This window comes from Branchiostoma belcheri, unplaced genomic scaffold (genome assembly GCF_001625305.1).
Source record: "Branchiostoma belcheri isolate BF01 breed outbred unplaced genomic scaffold, Haploidv18h27 scaffold14, whole genome shotgun sequence".
Classification (NCBI taxonomy): domain Eukaryota; kingdom Metazoa; phylum Chordata; class Leptocardii; order Amphioxiformes; family Branchiostomatidae; genus Branchiostoma; species Branchiostoma belcheri.
In genome coordinates, this window is record NW_017802824.1 from 720,733 (window position 1) to 741,255 (window position 20,523).

The following is a 20,523-nucleotide window of genomic DNA, read 5'->3' on the forward strand; positions in this document are numbered from 1 at the left end:
TACATGTATCATGCTCGGACTCTGATCTGTCCACCTAGGCTAAATGGTCAATATATATACACTGTATAATGGCCAAAAACCTAGGCCAATATATATATACACTGTATAGTGTTTATAAAAGAGACACTATGTCATAACAATATTATACTAGTTTGAATAGACTATATATAGCTGTTGATAATCCATGTTATTTGCCATACATTGTACCTGTTGCAATCGTGCACTAAACTTTGAGTTGACCATAACTGTACCTAGAAATTATCTCTAGATGGAGGAACATTAAAGCGTCATAGCTTCCTTTTGTTGTTTCTCATCATTTAGGCCTGTGGGCCATTCTGAACAACGCGGGGACGTCCACCTATGGTCTGGTGGAGTGGTGTCCGATGGAGACATACAAACGTGTGGCTGAGGTCAACCTGTGGGGCACCGTCAGGGTCACCAAAATCTTCCTGCCACTTGTACGGAAAGCGAAAGGTTGGTTGGTTATAATTGGGCCAGCTATTTTCTTCTTGCAGAATTATGAGGAGCTAATACACTAACTCAGGAGACCTCAATACGACCCGAGGTGCGGCCATACACACTTAGGACTGTAAGGTTTGAACCACTCACACCGGGAAGGTCCCCTAGTCTTTTCAATAAGTGTACTGGGTTCTTTAACAATAACATGCGTGGGGTGTGGCTCTCCGAAACACGGGATCTCGATTTAACGTCCTATCCAGATGATGTCCCTAACCGAAGCTAGCCGGTACTCATTTTCACCTGAGTAAAGTAAGGAAAGTCGTGTAGAGTGTCTTTCCCAAGGGCACAAGATAGGTGACCTAGTGCAGAATTTGAACCAGGGACCTCTAGGTTTGAACACTTTGCTGTTACGCCACACAACCCCAGGTACAACCTTTCTACTGCAATGATGTGGTCTTCTTCTTCTTCTTATAAGTACTGGACAAAATCCTCTCTGGGGCATAATGTCCAGGTCTACTGTAGGTTCGTTAGCAACATCCATGTACATTTTTCTCTTGTGGTCTTGAAGAATGATCGATTAACACGGGAAAATTTACAGATAATGTTTCTGATATTCAGGAAGAGTGATCAACGTTGCCAGCGGGCTGGGCCGCAGCTGTGCCCCATCCCGCTCGGCGTACGGCATCACCAAGTACGGCGTGGAGAGCTTCTCGGGACTCCTGCGGTACGAGATGAAACGGTGGGGCGTGGACGTCAGTATCATCGAGCCCGGAAACTTCATCAGTGCCACTAACATCTTCAACAAGGAGGGCATAGAGAGGACGGCCAAGGTGACTTTTTTATGTTTACCTTCTTCTCAGAGACATAAGGTCAATAACCTCTTCCAGATGTCTGTCACCATGGTAACTGATGCTGTAGTAGACACCTTGTGGTGTTGGCAGCTGAGGGGATGGTCACCGTATGTATCAATGTGGTTGAGTAAGAATAAACAAAGCAGTAGTTTGATATGCTATATTATGTGAAGGTAAATGTCATACATTTTGTTTACCTGTCTCTAAAGACTTACTGTGTAGCTGTACAAGTATAGTTTAAGCCAAGTAATGTGCAAATTTATTATGTGACATATTGTATTATGTAATTACTAATTGTACTGTATACTGTTTGTGATCGTTTGCAAGCACGTTCAGCCAGCTATGAGTATGACCAAAGTGACCTGGGCCTTATGTCACTTTTTTATTTTCGAATTAAGAATGATTTTACTACAAGTATGTTTTTTTCCTTCTCAACTCATGGTACAATGAATCCTATCATTCACAATAACTGAAAACATTTTGTTCACAGGAACTTTGGGACGGGATGACAGAGGAAGTGAGGGAAGACTACGGTAAGAAAGCCCTGGATGACTACAAGCTTCTCATGCACCAGTACGCTACTGAAGGTAGCCGGGACACATCACCCGTGGTGGACGCCATGGTGGCAGCCGTGGTCGCTGTCACCCCCAAAGTGCGCTACAATCCCATGCAGTTCTACTGGCACGTCAGGACCTTCATCATGACCCATCTACCAGAGTGGATTGCTGACAACATCTACATCTACTGAGGGGTCTTTAAGGCTGCATTATGTAGCATTACGACGATACAAAAAATAAATTTTCTGGTCATTTCTTTAGTAAGGCCACACCATTTGATTTGTTTGATTGAAGCGACAGGGAAAAAAAAATAAAAACAGGCCTAAGCATCCTATGATAGCCCTAAAAGCTACAATAGGAGCTACATGTATTAAGTCAACATACCAGGCCAATTTACAATTCCAACATTGAATTTTAAACTTTTTGTCAACCACACAATGCAGTGAAAGGTGGAAAAACTGTAACAACTAGGAAGACAAGGTGCTTTCTTCGACCATTAAGGCCAAAATACGAGCATTTTGGAGTTGATTCAGAACCTGAATCTTTTTTTGCAAACCAGGAAACAATGCAGCAGGCGAATCCGAAAACCAACTACTAGTAATCAAATTGGTGTGAATAAGTTGAATCAACGCTGCTTCATTGCAAATGCGTGCCATTCAGGAAGTGGGGATGCCAAAAGATGATGCCTTACATGTACATGTGTTTAAAAGCTGGAAATGCAGCTGTAAGCTATCATATTTACATTACTCTGGTATTTTGTGGTGGTGCCACAAAATGAGTGCACTTCATGTGGGCTGTTTTAATGAAACCATAAATGTTGGAAATGGCATAAATATGTTGAAATGTGAAAATTAATTACAATCACATGAAGATATTTTAAATTATTTCAACTTGCACAAATGTTACATATTAAAACCATGCAATATTATTCATATCCATTTAGAATGAGGCAGTGTATAAATGGTCAAATCTCTCTTCTTTTTATAGATATATTCTTCCTACACTACCAATACCTCCACTAAACAAAAGACAAGTGAAATCTGTATTGGGATGGTTTGCAACTTTATTTTACATTAGCACACATGGGTCTCAAAGAAAACACACCACTGAAAGGCAGCAGACAGAAAGGTGGAATCTACTTGATTCAGACCACACCATAGATTTTCTACTGATACATAAATTGCTTCCAGATAACTTTGAGATTTAGGACATGGAGTTGTGTAATCTGTTAAACTCTTGGTTGATAACTGAGGCTGCTGTCTCTATTCCTCTGCATCTTCATAGCCGTCGGGGAGGGCGTTGACATGTGGGTTGTGGAAGGCAGAATGCTGACCATCTCCCCATGGGAATGCCTGAAACACCGACAGCAAACCTTAAGTACGAAACAAAAAAATGATACACAACTGCACTGAATACAATATAAACACAGAAAAAAGGGGCCTTCCACAGATTTATGCAGGGTGTGTAAAAATGCTGAATGCTGATCAACATTTTATGGTTGTCCAAAAAAGTAACGTTCAGATGTTGCCTCATTTTTATACGTGAGTACAACTGGATTGGAAGTAACTTTAGCAAGGGATGCTCTACAGTATTTTGTCCGTAGTTCACATTTACCTATCCAAAACTTTATCTGTTGGACTATGGCACATCTCTCCACTGAAAAAAAGGCCCTGTATCAGTCTGTGATAATAAAAACTGACCCTACACCCCCCCCCCCCAAAAAAAAACATTTGAGGCTTTACTATGTTGAATCAAACGTACAATAATACACAATCATGTAGGTACCCTACATTCATAATCTACCCATCATCAAAGAATCAAACTGTAATGTACAATAATAATTGCAAATCTTCACTGAAAGAAAAGGCTAAACTGCTCATATCAGTGACAGGTACATTTCAAGGTTGCTTGTAGACAGCAAAAATCCATGCATCAACAATTTGGTCAGATGCCAAAACCATTTCAAATACATCATACTCTCAGCACCCAGCAAGCTTACAAAATGCGGTAAAGCTGCCCGCTGCAAATGAATGACATGTGATACCAGTATTAAGAATTAAAATGCATGTAAGCTTGTCAAGCAAAGCATAAAGACTGCAAAGCAGTGCCAGTGAAGGCTCTAGCCAATGTACAGACCCTCCCAACATCAACCACTGGAAAGGAAAGGACAGTGACCTCGATCTAGTTTTAGCTCACTGAAGAGCTACTCTCTCACTGGGCGTAACAAAGAAGACAGACTCTTATGTACAGAATTTACAAGTTCATTGTACCAGGGAACTTCCCCTTAAGCTCTTTTTGACAAGCACACTGAACAGCGAACCACGGCTTTGTGTCCCGTCATAAGGACTGCAACCCCTTCCAGTAGCGTGCATGTGGGGTGAGCGACAACAACCGGGATTCGAACTCCCAACCTCTTAGTCCTGAGTCAAGGTCGCTATATATAGCTAACCCCTGGACTACGCACGCCACTGGACAATATTTGTTGACAAAAAAACAAACAAACAAAATCACAATGGCTAGAGCCTTCCAAGTTCAATTTTTTAAGTCCAGCGCCAAAAGCGTAAGGAGCTCCGCAAAGAGAACCACATGTGCAGCTTCCCGTACAGAGGGTTAACTGACAGCAGATACTCAGTGCTCGTCCTCATAGCCGACGTCCGGCAGTGCATTGTTGTGAGGGTTGTGGAACAGTGATTTCACACCGTCGCCCCACGGAAACGGCTGGGAAAGAAAACAACACAACAACATTCTATACTTAAACTGTACGTCAATAGTCATTATATAATATTGTTATATCTGTGCTATAGACAAAGTAATTGCAAAGTGTTATTATCATTAATAAGATATTATTCAGCTTGTAAAAGATTTTTGCAGGGTTCGAAATATATTGTAATTTTTATTTCTGCATATCTGCATTGGTGCAGGTAACACTGAAAATTACCTGCACTAGACAAATTTTACCTGCACTACTCAGAATTCAGGAAGTATGGAATATACTAAAAACTGTTGATTTCTTTTACCCTTCATACATGTAGATGGTGGCAGTCAAAACAGCTAAAAGAACAATTGCAAATCAAAAATGAAAAGGCAAGGTGATGAAATGAAATGGCAAAAAACTAGATGTTCTGTGGAAAAAAATTGTGTCAAAGTTTGTTGCACTGCAATCTAAAATGAACAGAAGGAAGGAAATTCATCATAAGTAACCAGATGAGTTAGCAGGAACATTTCGTGTTTTTTGTTACCTTGCTTCTGATTCGCAGGTGGTTGTATGGGAGGAACTCTGGCCGAGGATGCTCGTGATGTTCCTTTTCCTTCAGGTAGGCGTTCAGCATACAGATAACCAGGGCTGGCAGGGCCACCAACACAGACATCTTCTTCCACAGGTCCATGCCACCTGCAGGGAAATACAGTACATCAAATTAATATTTTACTCTCAGGGCTGGAAATACAACCTGCACACCTTATGTCTGCCTGCACTGGTATTAGGTATTGGGTTTATATATGTAGGTGCATGTGGATTGTCATTAGCTGTAATTAACTGTTACAACCTACATGTATGTATTATTGGCTGTTATCATGAAAGTTCATCTGTGTTGGTAGTAATCATAGTAAAAGGTTGAACTTTATTCCAACACACAATATGTACAGGGATCAAATTTTCAGCGACCACTGTCGCCTTCATCAGGATAATTAATGACCAATCACTTCACAACGTGATATCGCGAGAATTACGGTTTACAAACACGTGACCTTATTCACACAAGATTTTACTGATACGTGACGTAAGTAATTGATCAAAAGTGCCAGGGAGTTTAAATCGTCCACCATCTCTATTAAGTGAAGGCTGAAGTGCTCTGATATATACGGCCTCCTTAATGCCCCTATTATTGGCTGTGTAAAAGAAATAATGGCAATGATTTCTGATCTATGAACAGATTTATACATGTATATTGATGTTACACTTCAGCGAGGCCAATGACATGACAAGTCTCACTGGGTCAGTCTATTGAAGAACACCAGAGTGACTGGTCAAGTGCTCTACTAAGTTGGGAACAATTAGTTCTCTTGTTTTGGAACTTAGAACATAAGTTTAAACTCTTAACACTAACAGTTTTTACAGTATCGTTGTACGAATATGATACTTCCAAAAACTATTCTGCATGGTACAGGTAAAACTTTCAAACCGTCTACAACAAAAAAGGAGAAGCACTGAACCAAAGTGGTGTCATTATGGTTAAGTACTTAAGGATCATTTAATGAAGAGGGACAGAGATGAACAAAAAGATATTATTATAATTTTGTTCCAAGTTCTAACAGGCAGGAAGTGGCTCGTCACAAATTATTGATTTCGGGTGAACATGACACATTGAAATGCCCCTACTTTATCCAACGGCACGTTTTTTGTGCTGTTCTTCAAAACAAACAACTTTATTTGTTAGTGTTACTGACAAACGCAGTCACATACGCCACTTCTTTTATACCATATACAAGATGGCGGCACGCGTAACATAACCTAACAAGGTCAAATTTTGGGTCAATATAAGTACGCGTACAGCAAAGTACACAACCCAAACCACACCGTAAAAGATGCACGAGTACCTGAGTGCTCTCCTCCGGCAGGCGCAGCCCCAGAAGCCGGCCTGGCGGGGGTAACCTGCAGGCGGGAACGGACAGCCGTCCGGAGTACGTTTGTCAGCATCGTCGCCATCTTGTCCTTCTTGTCCGTGTGGGATGACGGGAAGTCACGTGATCACCCAAGATGGCGGCGCCCATGTAAAAGAAATTCGGAAATCTCACAAATATCGGTTTTCCCGTAAGTCCTTGGCCTGTATATGATCCTTCATCATGTGAACTAATGGCGTATTAACCGTTTGTCACAGTCTAGGCCGTTGCTATATTTTGTTGAGCATGTCAATCTCGTAATTCGTAAAAGCTACTAACACTGTGTTGCCTTTGACGCCCCTCCCCATATGTGGACCTCCTCTTTACTATTGTAAGGCACAAAAGCACTTGCAACTGGAAAATCGACCACTGAGTTCTTCATGATGTAGCAGTGAAACACAGCGTATAATATTCCTACAGCACACCATACTTCAATAAAGGACATTATATATATATATATATATATATATATATATATATATATATATATATATAGTTATTACTTATTACCTCCGGGGAAGGAGACATCCTTCCGCGAGGAGGTTTTACTATTGTTCGAAACATTTCTGTCAGCAGCTGTTTCTCGCGATCGGCTGGACGGATTGGTCTGTTGTTCGGTGTACGTATTGCTATTGGGCTGCAGATGCATGATGCAGAACGTTTTTGTTTAATTGTATATGTGTTTATGGGCGTCGAAATAAAAGGTTTTTAAGTGCTCCGGACACCCCCGCCATGCTGAAAATGGAATTTACCATGTTGTTAAGGAATGGGGAGGTTTCAGTTTTGGGTCTTACCATTTAAAAGGGGTCAAACAGAGGGGTGTATGCTTCCGATATGTATTTTGAAATATTATCGCAGTTGTATCTCGCGTTGGGGTAGACTGGACTCGGTGTATGTTCTTCGAATGGGCTGTAGATGGTGCAGGTTTTTTTGTTTTTATTGTATATGTGTTTTGGGGCGTAAAAATCTGAATGGTCGCGCGCGGCGCTGGGCTGGCTGCCAGCGCAACTTCCGGGTGGGCCAATGGGTCAGGGATCAACGCCCTCTTGCGCAATCTTGGATGTTTTCGGCGTATAGTACGACTTCTTAACTTACAAATACCGTGGTATACTGTCTCAGACGTTCTCGACATGCATTTTTACCGTGGGTACATGGTATGGGCTGCAGATGAAAATGTTGACCAGTCCTGTATTAACACAACCAGGAACGCTAAATCTAACACATAAAATTCAACACCATCAACTATACAGAACAAACAACATGGAAAAATATACAATAAAAAGCCCGGAGGTATAAAATCTCAGATTTTACTTGTTAGTAATGTCCTTGCTACAATGTTGTGGTTTTCCTTGTTTAAAAAAATGTAGTCTCTTGAAGCTTGGTGCTTGCTTACGCTTGGTTCAGTTCAGGAATATGTATCTCAGGGTATCTAACTCTTGGTGCCTTAAAAGGTATTACTAATGGTCATACTTAAAATGTATTACTAATAGACATTACAATGTATTGCTGATGTTGGTCTCGACAAGAACATTAGGACGAGCCTAAAGTCACATATTCTTTATTCTGTAACGTTACAGGTATAATCTTGGTGTACCAACTTCCTTGGGTGTACTTACTAGTTCATCAAGCCTATTTGTCAAAACTACTAGTATGAGATGACAAAGAGAGGACGGTCATGGAGAGACAGGAGGAGGAAAGCCAAGCAGAAAGAAGAGGGTGTTCTACCGGGTATGACACCAGAAATTTATTTTTAACGTTATATTTAACATTAACATAAAGCATACATATAAAATACAACACGGGGTATTCCGTATCGGCCCGACCGCGGGTCGGATCGCCCGCAGGCCGGAGGGCGATCCGACTCGCGGGAGGGCCGGGACCGAGGGCGATGCGGAATACACCGTGTGGTATTTTATTTATATCATACCCACCCAAGAAAACGCGCCTTTCAATGCAATATGAGCCAAAAGTTGGTGCCCCTAAACCCTCAAATGCAACAACGTCAGTTCCAACGTCCGGATTCTGTATTCGAATTTTCGAAAGGGGCACAAGCGGTTAGGGCGAAACGCGTTCGAATCGTTTTATGGAAGCCATGGAAGCATTCGATAATGGATTCCGGACCAGGTACGGCACGGCCCGGTCCGGAACCCGTTATCGAACGTTATCGCGGCCCGGGTATGATATAAACTGTATTACATATGTATGTATCTCTCTCTATATATAGAGAGAGCGAGAGTGAGAGAGTTGGTTTATGTGTTATAATTACACAGTTACTGTGTTTTTTTGTTCTTTTTATGAAGCACGCTCATTGGATACATGCTCATGTCCAAGGATGGAGTGGAGCTCGAGAGTGTTGATGTACATGTACACTGGTTTTTAGAGCCAACACAGCACATGGAATTCATAACAATAACTCTGATCCTGATTTTTCTGTGATAGCCTCACTGATGTCCAGAGATGACAACGTTGAACTGATGAGATGGCTGAGGAAGAATGGCTTTCAGGAGACTCACCTTGTTCTCACAGACTTCCCTGGTAAGGACTTTAAAAAAGATAATTGACATTTTACTAATTGTTTATGTCCTGTCGTATGTTATGGCTGAAATAGAAATGTAAGTCAACTAAATATAACAGTCAAAAGAAGTGCTCCAGCCAGCCTAAATTTTTTTCTGTGATTTCAATTTTGTTTGATGTACCTTGTACCTTGGTCCCTTAACCCAGGCCAGGGTCGTGGGGGCACTGCATGGTGGAGTGTCTGACCATCTGCCGCCATCCCTCTCGGCTGTGAGCTAGGGTTTGGGTTTCCGAAGGGTTTTTTCCTGTCCATTCTTGGATGTTGTCGGCCCATTTTTTCTTCTGCCTTCCCCTTTTTCTTGCTCCTTTTACTGTTCCTTTTGATGTATCATCATGTTAAGTACTGAAGGTGCAACGATCCTAGGGGGGCCCAGGGGAAATTTTTGAAATCTTGCTGCCTAGAACACCGGTCTGGTCAAAAAAGTTAATCTTTCCTAAAGGCAGTGGAAGTAAGTGATACAACACAACCAACATGTAATGCATTTAGATTCTCAATGACATAACTATCATAACTTTTATAGTCACCTTCTTAGCCTACTGTAAATTCATTGATTTTCACGGGGAGTTAATTCCATGGTAGAATGAACACTTTCCACACATAGGCAAACCTGTCGGGTCCGCCTTAACACCACAACCAACATCTGTATCTGTGTAACTCTCAAGTTAATATAATACATCCAAGTGTAGTCACAAATGTATTATGTTTTTATCAAAACAATGACAGTCCTTAAATACAGCACTGGGCATTTTTGTCGAAAATAGTAAAATTGAGTGTTTAAATGCTGATACTGAATGGGAAAAAAAAGATATTATGATAATATAAAACAAAGAAAGCTTTAATTCTAACATTTCCTCATAAGTTACCGGTATGCAAATGCGGTCCTGATTGGATAAGTTTGTTGATATTCATGTTAACTTGACTTGGATTAATAGATATAAACCATGCAAATCAGAGCCTCATTTACATAATTTAATAGGAGATGCTACAATTCTTTGCTTTGCCAACGGCCAGGACATGTTGAGGGACTACTAGTAGGTATTTAGATAGCTGTAGGCATGTCACAGATCTAGAATAGAGCTACTGCTGAATCTCAATTCGCATTTTGCAGTGTTCAACCAAGTTCTAAAGTGGTGATACCGTAGACCATGCTGCATTTGACTCCTTTGTCCCCTTTGGTAAACATTCGTGCCGTCTGGTATACCGTCTCTAAACCAAATTCCTTTGCAAGCTCCATGGCACTTTCGTTTGTCTCAGGAACGTCAATATAATAAGGAACTCCCGGTGGTACAGTGGCTACCAGGGCGGCAAACAGCTGCGAACCAACCGCAGCAGATTTGGCAAAGATAGGGCCAATTCTACGGGAAAAGTTGACATCCTTGTAGCTTTCGACGCTCAGACGAACGCACCCGTAGCCGGCAATCCTGGTCTCCTGGCTGTGCTCGTCGTCTTCACCAGCGGGAGTGGTTGTTACAGCGGCCAGGGCGACCATACCAGGCTGCGAGATCTAACTCTTCAGAAAACTTGGTCGCGGCGTACCAAACACTGACGCATCAAACACACAGAGATGCTCGAAGTTTACCTGTTTGACAGAAACAAGAGCCGCTGGATGGTTGTCTTCCTTGACACCTTTGATGTTGTTGCTGCCAACCCCTCGAAATCGGGTGTTTTTCCATGCAAACTTGACTCCAATAATCCTATTGTAAGCATCTTGCATATGCATCACACTGTCTAATCCGATGTTTGCGCCAGACATGCCTGATGCTTCAATCACTGCCTTGATCATTCTCCGTGCATATCCCTTACCGCGGAATGGGGGCTTGATGATAACATGGTCTAAAAAGGCAAAGTTTTCCCCATATTTAACCACCGAGGCTCCTCCTATTGGCACACCGTCTTTTTCAGCCAAGTAGAAACCTGTGGGATCCTGGTGGTAGAAGCTCTCTGTATCATACAGGCCTGGGTGCCATCCTTCGGCAGCTGCCCACTCCAGCACTAGGAGAGAAACTTCCATCGGGGACGTTGCTTGGCGGACACGGAAAGTGTCAGGACTGCCGTCGGTCTCTGATTCTGTGGTTCTCGAATCTTGAAACATGTTGTAGGAATAGATGTTCTTCGTCCCTGAAATATAATTTTACATGAAATCAGAAGATAATAGAACGTTAAGTAGAAAGTATGTTACCCTTGTCGGTCATATCAATGTAAGCCTCCTGCACACTTTTATCATCATTATCACTGCACACTTTGGGCAACAAAGACCACACCACTTTTCAATTGAACATGCATATATTGACATGTTATCATCTTTAACTAACATCCTGCCATTTGACATAAACAACGTCACCGACAACACCTTATGTTCAACCATTCTCAGGGGTAACCCCTCATTGTCGTTTGTCAACAACTGTAAAGTATTTGATGTAGTTTTCAACTTTATTTTGCAGACAGTACATTTTGTTTGATTTAGTTGATTGATTTTGATTTGTACACCAGGTCATTATGTACCTTTGTCCTTTCTTCTTCTTATTATTATTATTACTTTGTTTTATTGTTTCCTTTTATGTGTGAGGAGAGGGCTGACATAAGTTTCATAACTTTTTGCCGATCCTCAAAAAATAAATGTGAATAAAATAAAATAAATAAAATGCAAATATGTAACCATTGTAATGTTACATGCACGTTTGTATGTCAAAATAAGCCACTTTGGTTAGACCCAATCGAAGCTTAAAGGAGTCCAATGTCTGACATGGTTTTAAAAATTAGCTGTTATCAACTAGAGTTCCATGACCTCACGCCTTCGCAATGATTTGACTGTCGACGAATTATGAATGTTTCACATTGATTATGTAAATAATATCCTCGCTTGTATTTCAGTTGATCATATTCTTCACCCAACAACAATTTCATCTTAAACACAGAGGGCTATTCTAGCATTTCCTCAGAATTATGCAAATAAGGTCCTGATTTGAATAATAATGTTTAATGATGATCACCATTACTTAAGTGTGAAATTCCTGGTACTGTTGAGTGTGAAATTCCTCAGGCAGTCATCACTATAGAATTTTAGCATTTCTCATGATTTATGCAAATTAGGTCTACATCACGAGATATCAAATCTGAGAGTTGTCTGCCTACACCATCTGGGGCCAGACACAGGTCAACTATTGACCTACCTTTTCACAGGTCTACAATGATGCACTGATTTAAAAATCAGTGCATCATTGAAGATGCCAGGGACAGATTCATGTTGTATTATTACTATTAATGTAATATTTCCAGAATATCGTCGTTTAGTTCTATAAAAGAGGTTTCAAGGATGTATATACTCACCCAAAACTGGTCAGTGGTAATCGTATTGTCTGTCTGTACTGGTAACCTCAGCAACAGGTACACAATATGGCCGCCAGCAATTACATGTAATAGACAGGCGTTTACTGGTTAATCAAGTCTTGCAAACACACTATCAGTTAAGGTGTCCTCCCTGGCTAATTTGGCATTTTAAGTTTCCATTGTTTTCTCACAAAGAAATTTATAAAGACTTGTAGAATAACTATATTTTAATTAGGCAATTAGGTCATTCTCTAATAACTATGGATAAATAGTAGATATCAATTTGTGCAAACATACGTTTGTAGTTTTGACCAATGATTATTATTATTATGCACATGAAAATCATACTTTTATTTCAGTTACTTGTACCAAAGTGCTATATTATAACTTTAAAGATAATTACATTTGGGGCAATAAAATGTGATGACGTCATCCATATGGTCCATAAAATCATATTCATAACCCTTTTGTATCAATTTTCAGTACGACTACAGGTCTTTCTAAATTTTTTTGTGAGAAAATGATGGAAACTTAAAATGCCAAATTAGCCAGGGAGGACAATGTTACAGCCATAATGGACTGATTTAGTATTTACCATAATGCCATAATTACATGACTAAAATAAGTATTTACAAATTCAAATTTACCTGGCAAATTCCAGTGTAACCATCCAATATGGTGGATAAGGATCTCCCCAACAAAAGTTTGTCCATTCGCTTATTTTTACATAATATTAGGCATGTGGTCTGGGGGGGGGGTCCAAGAGACATGGTCCAATTTTTTTTTTAAATGTAACCCCCCGAAATGCTATTTGATCCATTAGGCAGGGCGAATTTCACGTGGCTTTATCTTAAATTTTGTGTAAATTTTGATCGCACAGTAGTTGACGGATGCTGGACACAGCCATGAAGGAATAGTTATACTGTCACATAAATGCAAATAAGCTAATATATGCTGTGCTGTACAAAGAAAGCAACTCACAGAGATGTTCCAAGTTATGACATTGTTATGTGTGCATTTCAGACACAGGGAGAGGAGTCATGGCTACCAGGAATCTAAAGGTAACATTACTTGCATGTTTTCATACGTTTGTCCTAGTGATAAGAGGGTATTATGATGTATTCATCCTAAGGCCACACCAATTTAATTTCTTGGTTAACGGATTCGCCCGCTTCATTTTTTTCTGATTTGCAAAAAAAAAATTCAGAATCAACTGCAAAATGCTCATATTTTGCCCTGAACAGTTGAAAACAGTCCTTTTCCTCCTAGTTGTTATAGTTATTCCATCTTTCAATGCAGTGGTATCATTAAAACTTCAAAATTCATTGTTTAAATTTTGAACCAGCCTGGTGTGTTGACTTCATGGCTCATACATGTACCATTGGGCCATAATAGGATGCCTAGGCCTGTTTTTATTTTTTTGCCCGCCCGCTCCATTATTTTTCTAGAAAAATCCGTTAACCAAGAAATTAAAATGGTGTGGCCTGATCAATAAATTTCAAATAAATCATGATACTTCAACATTTTACTTATCACAAAGATGCATTTTCTCTCAGGCAGGAGACTGTATTGTGAGTCTACCAGAAAACTTGCTCATCACAACTGCAACAGTGGTTAACAGCCATCTCGGCCAATTTATCAAAAAGTAAGGCTCTTAGTCTTTCCCACTCATTTATTATACATGTAAATAATGATGATGATGTAAATAATGCAAATGTTGGCTGAATAAAAGACTTGTTTGTGAAAAAAGAGTGTCTTTACTCTTTTATATTAATTTTATACCATTACCTGATAAAACTACATGTATTCACGAGTGTGAACAGTCATAAATATTCATGACAATGCAGTGACTTACCAGTGAGCAAGAAGAAATATGGGGGCCTGCAAGCTCTTTTCCTTAGAGCGTAATTGGCTGTTTTAATTTTACGTAGAGCGTAGACGGGCTGCTCTAATTCAACGTAGAGCATAATTGGCGCATTTTGTGTACATTTGTAGAGCGTATTCGCCTTAAAGTTTTTAATTCTACGTAATGCGTTGAAGCCACTTGGAAGTTATCGTAAAGCGTAATTGAGAAGTTTCCGAATTCAGCGTAGAGCGTTGTTGGGACCCCCCCCCCTTGCAGGCCCCCAAATATGGAGAGTGTAATGGAATTTTTTTCCCAAAACATTGGCATGATTGATATTGAGTGTGTGTTTTTGTTTTCTTTTGTTAGCTGGAAACCACCTCTCACCCCAAAGCAGGTCCTCAGTCTGTACCTGATTGCTGAGAAATCCCGTGGGAAGGACTCCTTCTGGTACCCATACCTCCAGACTTTACCTACATCCTACACAACTCCCTCCTACTTCTCCACTGCTGAAGTAGACGCCCTTCCTCCTGCTGTGCGGGAGGCCACCTTGCAGCACAGGAGAGTACTGCAGGGCTCTTACAAATCCTTGAAAGCATCCCTGCACACCCTGGAGCCCCTGTTTCCCGATTGGAAGGCTGTTTTTACATTCAAGTCCTATCGGTGGGCATGGGCAACAGTGTACACCAGATCTGTGTACAAGAGAGGCCCAGGTTGGGAGTTTTTGGACCCCAGTGACCCTGATGTGTATGCCTTGGCCCCATTCTTAGACATGTTGAATCATTCTCCTTCTGTACAGGTAAGAGAAGCGAAAGAATATATAATTCTTTTTACTTTGTATATTGACAGTGGACAAATGTCTTTGATCTTCATCAATTTGTGTGCATTTTTGTGCACTCAAAAAGACTTCAGGGTAAATTTTCCAGTCATTTTTTAATCAACCTTATCCCATGACATAAAAAAGTGATGTCACTATATCTTTAGAGATTAGCTTGTTTTGGGGCTACAAATGTATTTCAAACACTTTAAGTTTGAAAGAATGAACCAGTTTTACAGTAAATGTCAACATCAGACAGATGTCCTCATCCAGAGTACTAGTAGTACTTTTTATTTTGCCCTTAAATTGCATTTGATGCCTTCAAAGAGATGTTTGTACATTCTTCTGACTAGAATGTATCTCCAACATTTGCAGACAGACACTGACTTCAACGTGAACAGCAAATGTTATGAGGTGAAGACAGAGACTGCCTGTAGAAAGTACAGCCAGGTGTTCATCAACTATGACCCCTATGACAATGTCAGACTACTGATGGAGTATGGCTTTGTGATCCCTCACAATCCTCACAGTGTTGTAACTTTTACTGTAGGTAAGTCACACATCAGAATCATGGATTATGAATATGTCACATTCTAGAAAACTAAACGGAACATACACAAAGATGTTGCGAGTGGTTTTCAATACACCGTGGTGGAAACATACTACTAATGAACAGTTATATGGTTCGTTACCAAATGTAACTACAGTAGTCAAATGTCGACGACTAAGCTTGGCCGGTCATGTTGTACGTAGTGAAGAACCAGCCAGTAGGCTTCTACTCTGGAATCCTGACACAAAAAGAAGAGTTGGACGGCCAAACGTAACACTTAAGAAACTTATAGAAACTGAAACTTATCTCTGCGATGAAGGACAGAAAGTTCTGGAGGTCTAACTTTGTATGCTCCACCTCTTCGGAGGATGATTGATGATGATGATGATGATCATGAAGTCACACATTTAATCCAATGTTCTTGCCAGCCTGAATTTTTTTTTCTGTCATCTCAGTTTTGTTTAAGATACACATGTGTAAAACATCAATGTCAGTGAAGTGCAGCAATCCTAGGGGGGTCCAGGGACATGCTCCCCCAGGAAATTTTTGACCTTCTGAAATGCTATTTCCTGCATTTCTTGGCAAATTTTGTTGGTAGGCAGCTTAGCTTAATGACATCTCTTTCTATATCCACTGATTTTTACCACTCAAAGATGACAGGTTAGGTAATATTTTTGTCTGACTGAGCAGTAAAATTCTGTGAAATGGAGGAAAGACTGATGCTGGCTAGAACACTGCATTTATCATTAAAATCTGCTAATCATGTCTACCTTGTATTGTTTCTTCATATTCTCCATTCAAATAAAATAACTGTCTCTTCTTCTCCTCCATTGAAATAATCGACCACTATGGCTGACACCTTGTGGTGTTGCATTACATTATGTTGCAAAGTGGCAGGAGGTAAAAGAAATGTAGAAGGGCTGGTCCCCATATACATGTACATGAATGTGTTTGTAGTAAATTAAACATAGTAGTAGTTTGTTAGGCTAAATCATGTGAAGGTAAATGTTATGCACTTGCTCAATTGAGTTTGTTCTTCCCATTCAGATGACCTTGTGGCTTGCTTGGCTGCTGATAGGAATGATATGAGTACTAGTAAGAATCTGCTACAGAAGAAGAGGGAACTGCTGTCACAGGAAAACCTCACTGAGTAAGATTTTAAAACCCTTGTCCTACTGTGAGAACAACAATTGCTGTCCTGCACGTACAGTACCATCTATAATACATGTAGCACCCGCATATAGGTACGATTTGGGGGTATTTCTCATGCAACGCATCACAGTGAAACACAACAAATGCAGAAGTAACTATGCCACTGCAGAGCAAAAAAACTTGGGGGTCTATGATCTAATTAAGACATGAAATTATTGAAAAATATTGTGCCAGGAATGCCAGCAGGACAAGGGTTAAATCTCTGAAAAGCCGTATTAGTTTTTGTGAACAAATTTGAATCATTTCAAAAGGTGTTGATTTTATTGTGTGTTGTTTGGCTACAGTGTTAATTCTATCTCTTTGTGTAATCAGAGATCTCAGCTGTAGTGCAGAAGGCCTATCTTGGAGACTGCAAACTGCACTGCAGGTGCTCTGTATGGACCATGACAGCATGTAAGTTTTGAAGATTTGCCACATGTAATGCCACGGATACCAGCCGGCCAGGTTTGGCTGATGTTTGGGAGTACCCTGACCAGGCCTGCCTTTCCTTACAAATCAAAACAAATTTGAGTTAACATTGAGTCAATTTTAGCACCAAACACTGCTAACTTACAGCCAAATACCAAGCAACCATTTTATAAACTGTTTTTTATTTTATCTGGCAGCTATACAAGGGACAGCTAGGGCTGCCCAGCTAGTTACAAAACTATTTTAAAGGGCTAGCCCTGGAGACAAGGATAACAAGCTACATAAGATGAGTACAGGACATTAAAATCAAAATCATGAACTCATTAGATCTATAGGATTTACTATACATAAATGCATAACGACTTAAGCTAAGGTGCACTAAAAGAGTAGTATTTACATTGGAAGGTCAGGGTCAGAATTCACAGTTAATGGGTCTCCAAGTGTTGTTAACTTGAAAGTTAAAACTTTTGTTCCAACCCAAAAAAATTGTTCTCACCTAGATCTTTCAACCAGTCACTCTGGTCTTCTTCAATACACTGACCCAGTGAGGCTTGTCACGTGGCTTCTCTGAAGTGTGACGTCATCACTGGTTCAAAGGTATCTGGTAAACATGTCAGCCCCCGTCACAGTTGAGTGATGGGTGATGGGCCCTGACCAGAGTTACTGTTCTAAAGCTCTACGTGAGAACAATTTCTAGTGTTGAAGCAAAAGTTTTAACTTTAAACATATAACCACTAACGCAGATGAACTTTCATGACATGTAACTGTTGTGTTGTTGGGCAGTTGTAACTGGTGGATTGTACTAGGACAGACATCTCAGAACCCAGACCTCTGGTCAGCAGCCAGGCTTGTTGCACAGAGACTGATCAGTAAAAAACTGGAGCAGCACTGCTCTATAACACAGGTTAGTGCAACAATTTTCAAGTACATACAAATGTATACATGTCAGGACTCGACATACTGGGTGTATATGCACATTAGAGGGAGTGAAATTGGAGCTGTACAGGTATTTCTGATGTCTACCTGCACCTAACCTGCACTGGTCCATGTACTGGGTATATGCAGGTTAGTGCAGGTAAAATTGGAGCTGTTCAGGTATTTCTGATGTCTACCTGCACCTAACCTGCACTGGTCCATGTACTGGGTATATGCAGGTTAGTGCAGGTAAAATTGGAGCTATGCACGTATTTCTGATGTCTACCTGCATTTAACCTGCCCTGGTCCATGTACTGGGTATATGCAGGTTAGTGCAGGTAAAATTGGAGCTATGCACGTATTTCTGATGTCTACCTGCATTTAACCTGCACTGGGTTTATATTACGTTTTTTATTTATATACTTCCTTGATTCTAATTTGTGCACATATAATTTGTCTGGTCCAGATATTTTTCAGCGTTGCAGGTATGGAAAAAAATATATTTTGAGCACTGCATGTATCTAAATAGCTTTTAAAGTTGGTTGCAAAAGTGTTGCATTGTCCTTTCTTCGGAGGACGTAGAGTCAAAGGACTATTGTCTGAGAGAGCTTATACTTACGACGTCAAACCTGAGCACATAAAAGAACCGAACACACTTATGAAGAGTAGGGGTGACCCAATGTGCTTAGCTAAATATATAAGCCATAGCTAAGCTGCATTGCACTAACAGCTACTCGGAAAAGCATCATGAGGATGACAAAAGAAGTAGACTGAAGAAGACAGAGAAGGCCTTGTTGAAACTACAGTGCCCAGAATGGTAGATCTTGAATGAATGAATGAATGAATGAATGAATGAATGAATGAATGAGACTTTATTTCCGTGTCGTGTGCTGAAAGTTCTCCTCTCATCAGAAATGTTGACCATTTTCCTTCTTTTTACTGCTTGCAGATTGCAGAGAAAGTCTTGGACCCAGGAAGCTCACTAATAGGTGTATTTATTCTAATGTTACTTAGAGAGGATCTCCATATACTGGAGCATAGCTTGAAGGACTTAAAATCACAAACAGATGATTCCATTGACAAATGATCTGTTTTTCACTCGATAATCTCTTAAAAAGTCAAGGAACCACTATTGTTTGTTATGAACAGGATACTGAGGATCAAAGATTGACAAAACACTTGTTTCTTCTTTTGTGTTTATTTGTTTGTTTCACTGCACGCATCCCATTACAAACACATTCTGAGAGCGCACAAAAGACGCCCTGACTTACTAACACAGTTACTCCAACTGCACACATCCAAGTAACAGTCTAGAAAGAGGTATAACATGACAAGTGTTTAGATAGAATTTACACGATTGTATAAATGTTACTTAAATCTGTATATACGTCTGTGCTTTGTTCTTAAAGATATTAGATGTACCTATCATTAAAATTATATGTAATTACAGAAACAAAATACGTCTTCTTAGTTTTATTACCTTTGCCAAGATGTTTTCAGGGGCGTTCGTGTGTGTGTCTATTTGTCTGTGTGTGTGTGTGTGTGTGTGTGTGTGTGTCTGTAAACACGATAACTTGAGAAGGCTTCAATGAGTTGATATTGAGTTTATATTTGGTCAATGACTCGATATTTGGTAGGTGGGTTGGTCTTGATGAGACCTGGAAATGATTAGATTTTGGGACCCTAGCGGCTTCTATGGTACTGCAGCAAAACTTCCGGTTTTGATGTTTATGATCTAGAAAGACGAAATTTCGCTGATAGGTAGCTCTTGTGCTGGTGAATACATGTAAGAGAGGTACGTTTGGGCCCCCTAGCGGCTTGCTTTGGAACTGCATGGGCGTTTGTTTGATAACATTCAAAAGAGGATTACTCAAGAACCGGTTGACGGATCGTCATGATTTTTAGCATGTAGTTAGCTTAAGTGATGCCTGACACAATCATGTGCAGTTATGCAAATATGGATGTAATTTGCATTTATGAGGAAATTCTATAAATCAGTTGCGTTACATGATAGGAATATTCAAGCTTGTGGCATATGTAATTGATGACGACGAGAGAAACACAGGCAGATATTGATTACGTAAATTAAGACTTAATTTGCATAATTAATGAGAAAATGTTGTAATTCAGCTATGGTAACTGCCTGGAATTTCATAATTAAGGTGTTTGAAAGTTAAGTGAAGGTGAACGTCATTAAACATAACTTATTCAAATAAGGACCTCATTTGCATAATTCATGAAATGATAGAATGGCTTTCTTGAGATAAGGCTATGAAAAAGAAGACTTAATTTGCACAATTAATGAAAATGTTATAATAGTGGTTTATGTTGGTACTCTAAAACTTGCGGC

The 20,523-nt window shown here is 40.1% G+C and overlaps 4 protein-coding genes across 9 annotated transcripts in view; 2 read left to right on the forward strand and 2 right to left on the reverse strand.

Annotated features, from left to right (window-relative positions):
* LOC109464674 (D-beta-hydroxybutyrate dehydrogenase, mitochondrial-like) overlaps positions 1-2,093 on the forward strand; it is a 5,460-nt gene extending 3,367 nt beyond the window's left edge. The window contains exons 3-5 of the mRNA XM_019761714.1: positions 322-474; positions 1,078-1,289; positions 1,801-2,093. Of these exons, the coding sequence (XP_019617273.1) occupies positions 322-474; positions 1,078-1,289; positions 1,801-2,058 (623 nt within the window). The 3' untranslated portion in view covers positions 2,059-2,093. The remainder of the gene's footprint in view (positions 1-321; positions 475-1,077; positions 1,290-1,800) is intronic.
* An 819-nt stretch (positions 2,094-2,912) lies between these two features.
* On the reverse strand, positions 2,913-6,616 carry LOC109464669 (cytochrome c oxidase subunit 6A, mitochondrial-like). 3 transcript variants are annotated; one of them, XM_019761709.1, is made up of 4 exons: positions 6,464-6,616; positions 5,107-5,258; positions 4,487-4,585; positions 2,913-3,219 (listed from the first exon to the last, which is right to left on the reverse strand). In XM_019761709.1, exons 1-3 carry the CDS (start codon positions 6,570-6,572, stop codon positions 4,496-4,498), a joined length of 351 nt encoding a protein of 116 aa, XP_019617268.1. In that variant the 5' UTR covers positions 6,573-6,616; the 3' UTR covers positions 2,913-3,219; positions 4,487-4,495. The 3 variants fall into 3 exon arrangements, with proteins under 3 accessions (XP_019617268.1, XP_019617267.1, XP_019617266.1); XM_019761708.1 differs by having other exon boundaries at positions 4,472-4,585; XM_019761707.1 differs by lacking the exon at positions 4,487-4,585.
* LOC109464658 (SET domain-containing protein 4-like) lies at positions 6,591-19,801 on the forward strand. Of its 3 annotated transcripts, none has more exons than XM_019761695.1 (11): positions 6,591-6,679; positions 8,109-8,254; positions 8,966-9,061; positions 13,452-13,489; positions 13,985-14,073; positions 14,641-15,070; positions 15,464-15,638; positions 16,686-16,788; positions 17,163-17,243; positions 18,042-18,162; positions 19,123-19,800. In XM_019761695.1, exons 2-11 carry the CDS (start codon positions 8,182-8,184, stop codon positions 19,258-19,260), a joined length of 1,344 nt encoding a protein of 447 aa, XP_019617254.1. In that variant the 5' UTR covers positions 6,591-6,679; positions 8,109-8,181; the 3' UTR covers positions 19,261-19,800. The 3 variants fall into 3 exon arrangements, with proteins under 3 accessions (XP_019617254.1, XP_019617253.1, XP_019617255.1); XM_019761694.1 differs by having other exon boundaries at positions 6,611-6,677; positions 8,104-8,254; XM_019761696.1 differs by having other exon boundaries at positions 6,612-6,677; positions 8,176-8,254; positions 19,123-19,801.
* LOC109464666 lies at positions 10,598-12,550 on the reverse strand. 2 transcript variants are annotated; one of them, XM_019761704.1, is made up of 2 exons: positions 12,429-12,550; positions 10,598-11,183 (listed from the first exon to the last, which is right to left on the reverse strand). In XM_019761704.1, exon 2 carries the CDS (start codon positions 11,110-11,112, stop codon positions 10,606-10,608), a length of 507 nt encoding a protein of 168 aa, XP_019617263.1. In that variant the 5' UTR covers positions 11,113-11,183; positions 12,429-12,550; the 3' UTR covers positions 10,598-10,605. The 2 variants fall into 2 exon arrangements, with proteins under 2 accessions (XP_019617263.1, XP_019617262.1); XM_019761703.1 differs by having other exon boundaries at positions 10,598-11,219.
* Positions 19,802-20,523: the final 722 nt, after the last annotated feature.

What these genes read in the sequence shown, in the direction of transcription:
- LOC109464669 (XM_019761707.1), bottom strand. Translation starts at nt 6,572, where the DNA reads ATGGCGACGATGCTGACAAACGTACTCCGGACGGCTGTCCGTTCCCGC. An exon ending in TGCCGGAGGAGAGCACTCAG is followed by an intron (nt 5,259 to 6,463) that starts GTACTCGTGCAT and finishes ATTTCCCTGCAG; the next exon opens with GTGGCATGGACCTGTGGAAG. An exon ending in ACCTGCGAATCAGAAGCAAG is followed by an intron (nt 3,220 to 5,106) that starts GTAACAAAAAAC and finishes TCGGTGTTTCAG; the next exon opens with GCATTCCCATGGGGAGATGG.
- LOC109464658 (XM_019761695.1), top strand. Translation starts at nt 8,182, where the DNA reads ATGACAAAGAGAGGACGGTCATGGAGAGACAGGAGGAGGAAAGCCAAG. An exon ending in AGAAGAGGGTGTTCTACCGG is followed by an intron (nt 8,255 to 8,965) that starts GTATGACACCAG and finishes TTTCTGTGATAG; the next exon opens with CCTCACTGATGTCCAGAGAT. An exon ending in TGTTCTCACAGACTTCCCTG is followed by an intron (nt 9,062 to 13,451) that starts GTAAGGACTTTA and finishes TGTGCATTTCAG; the next exon opens with ACACAGGGAGAGGAGTCATG.
- LOC109464666 (XM_019761703.1), bottom strand. Translation starts at nt 11,193, where the DNA reads ATGTTTCAAGATTCGAGAACCACAGAATCAGAGACCGACGGCAGTCCT.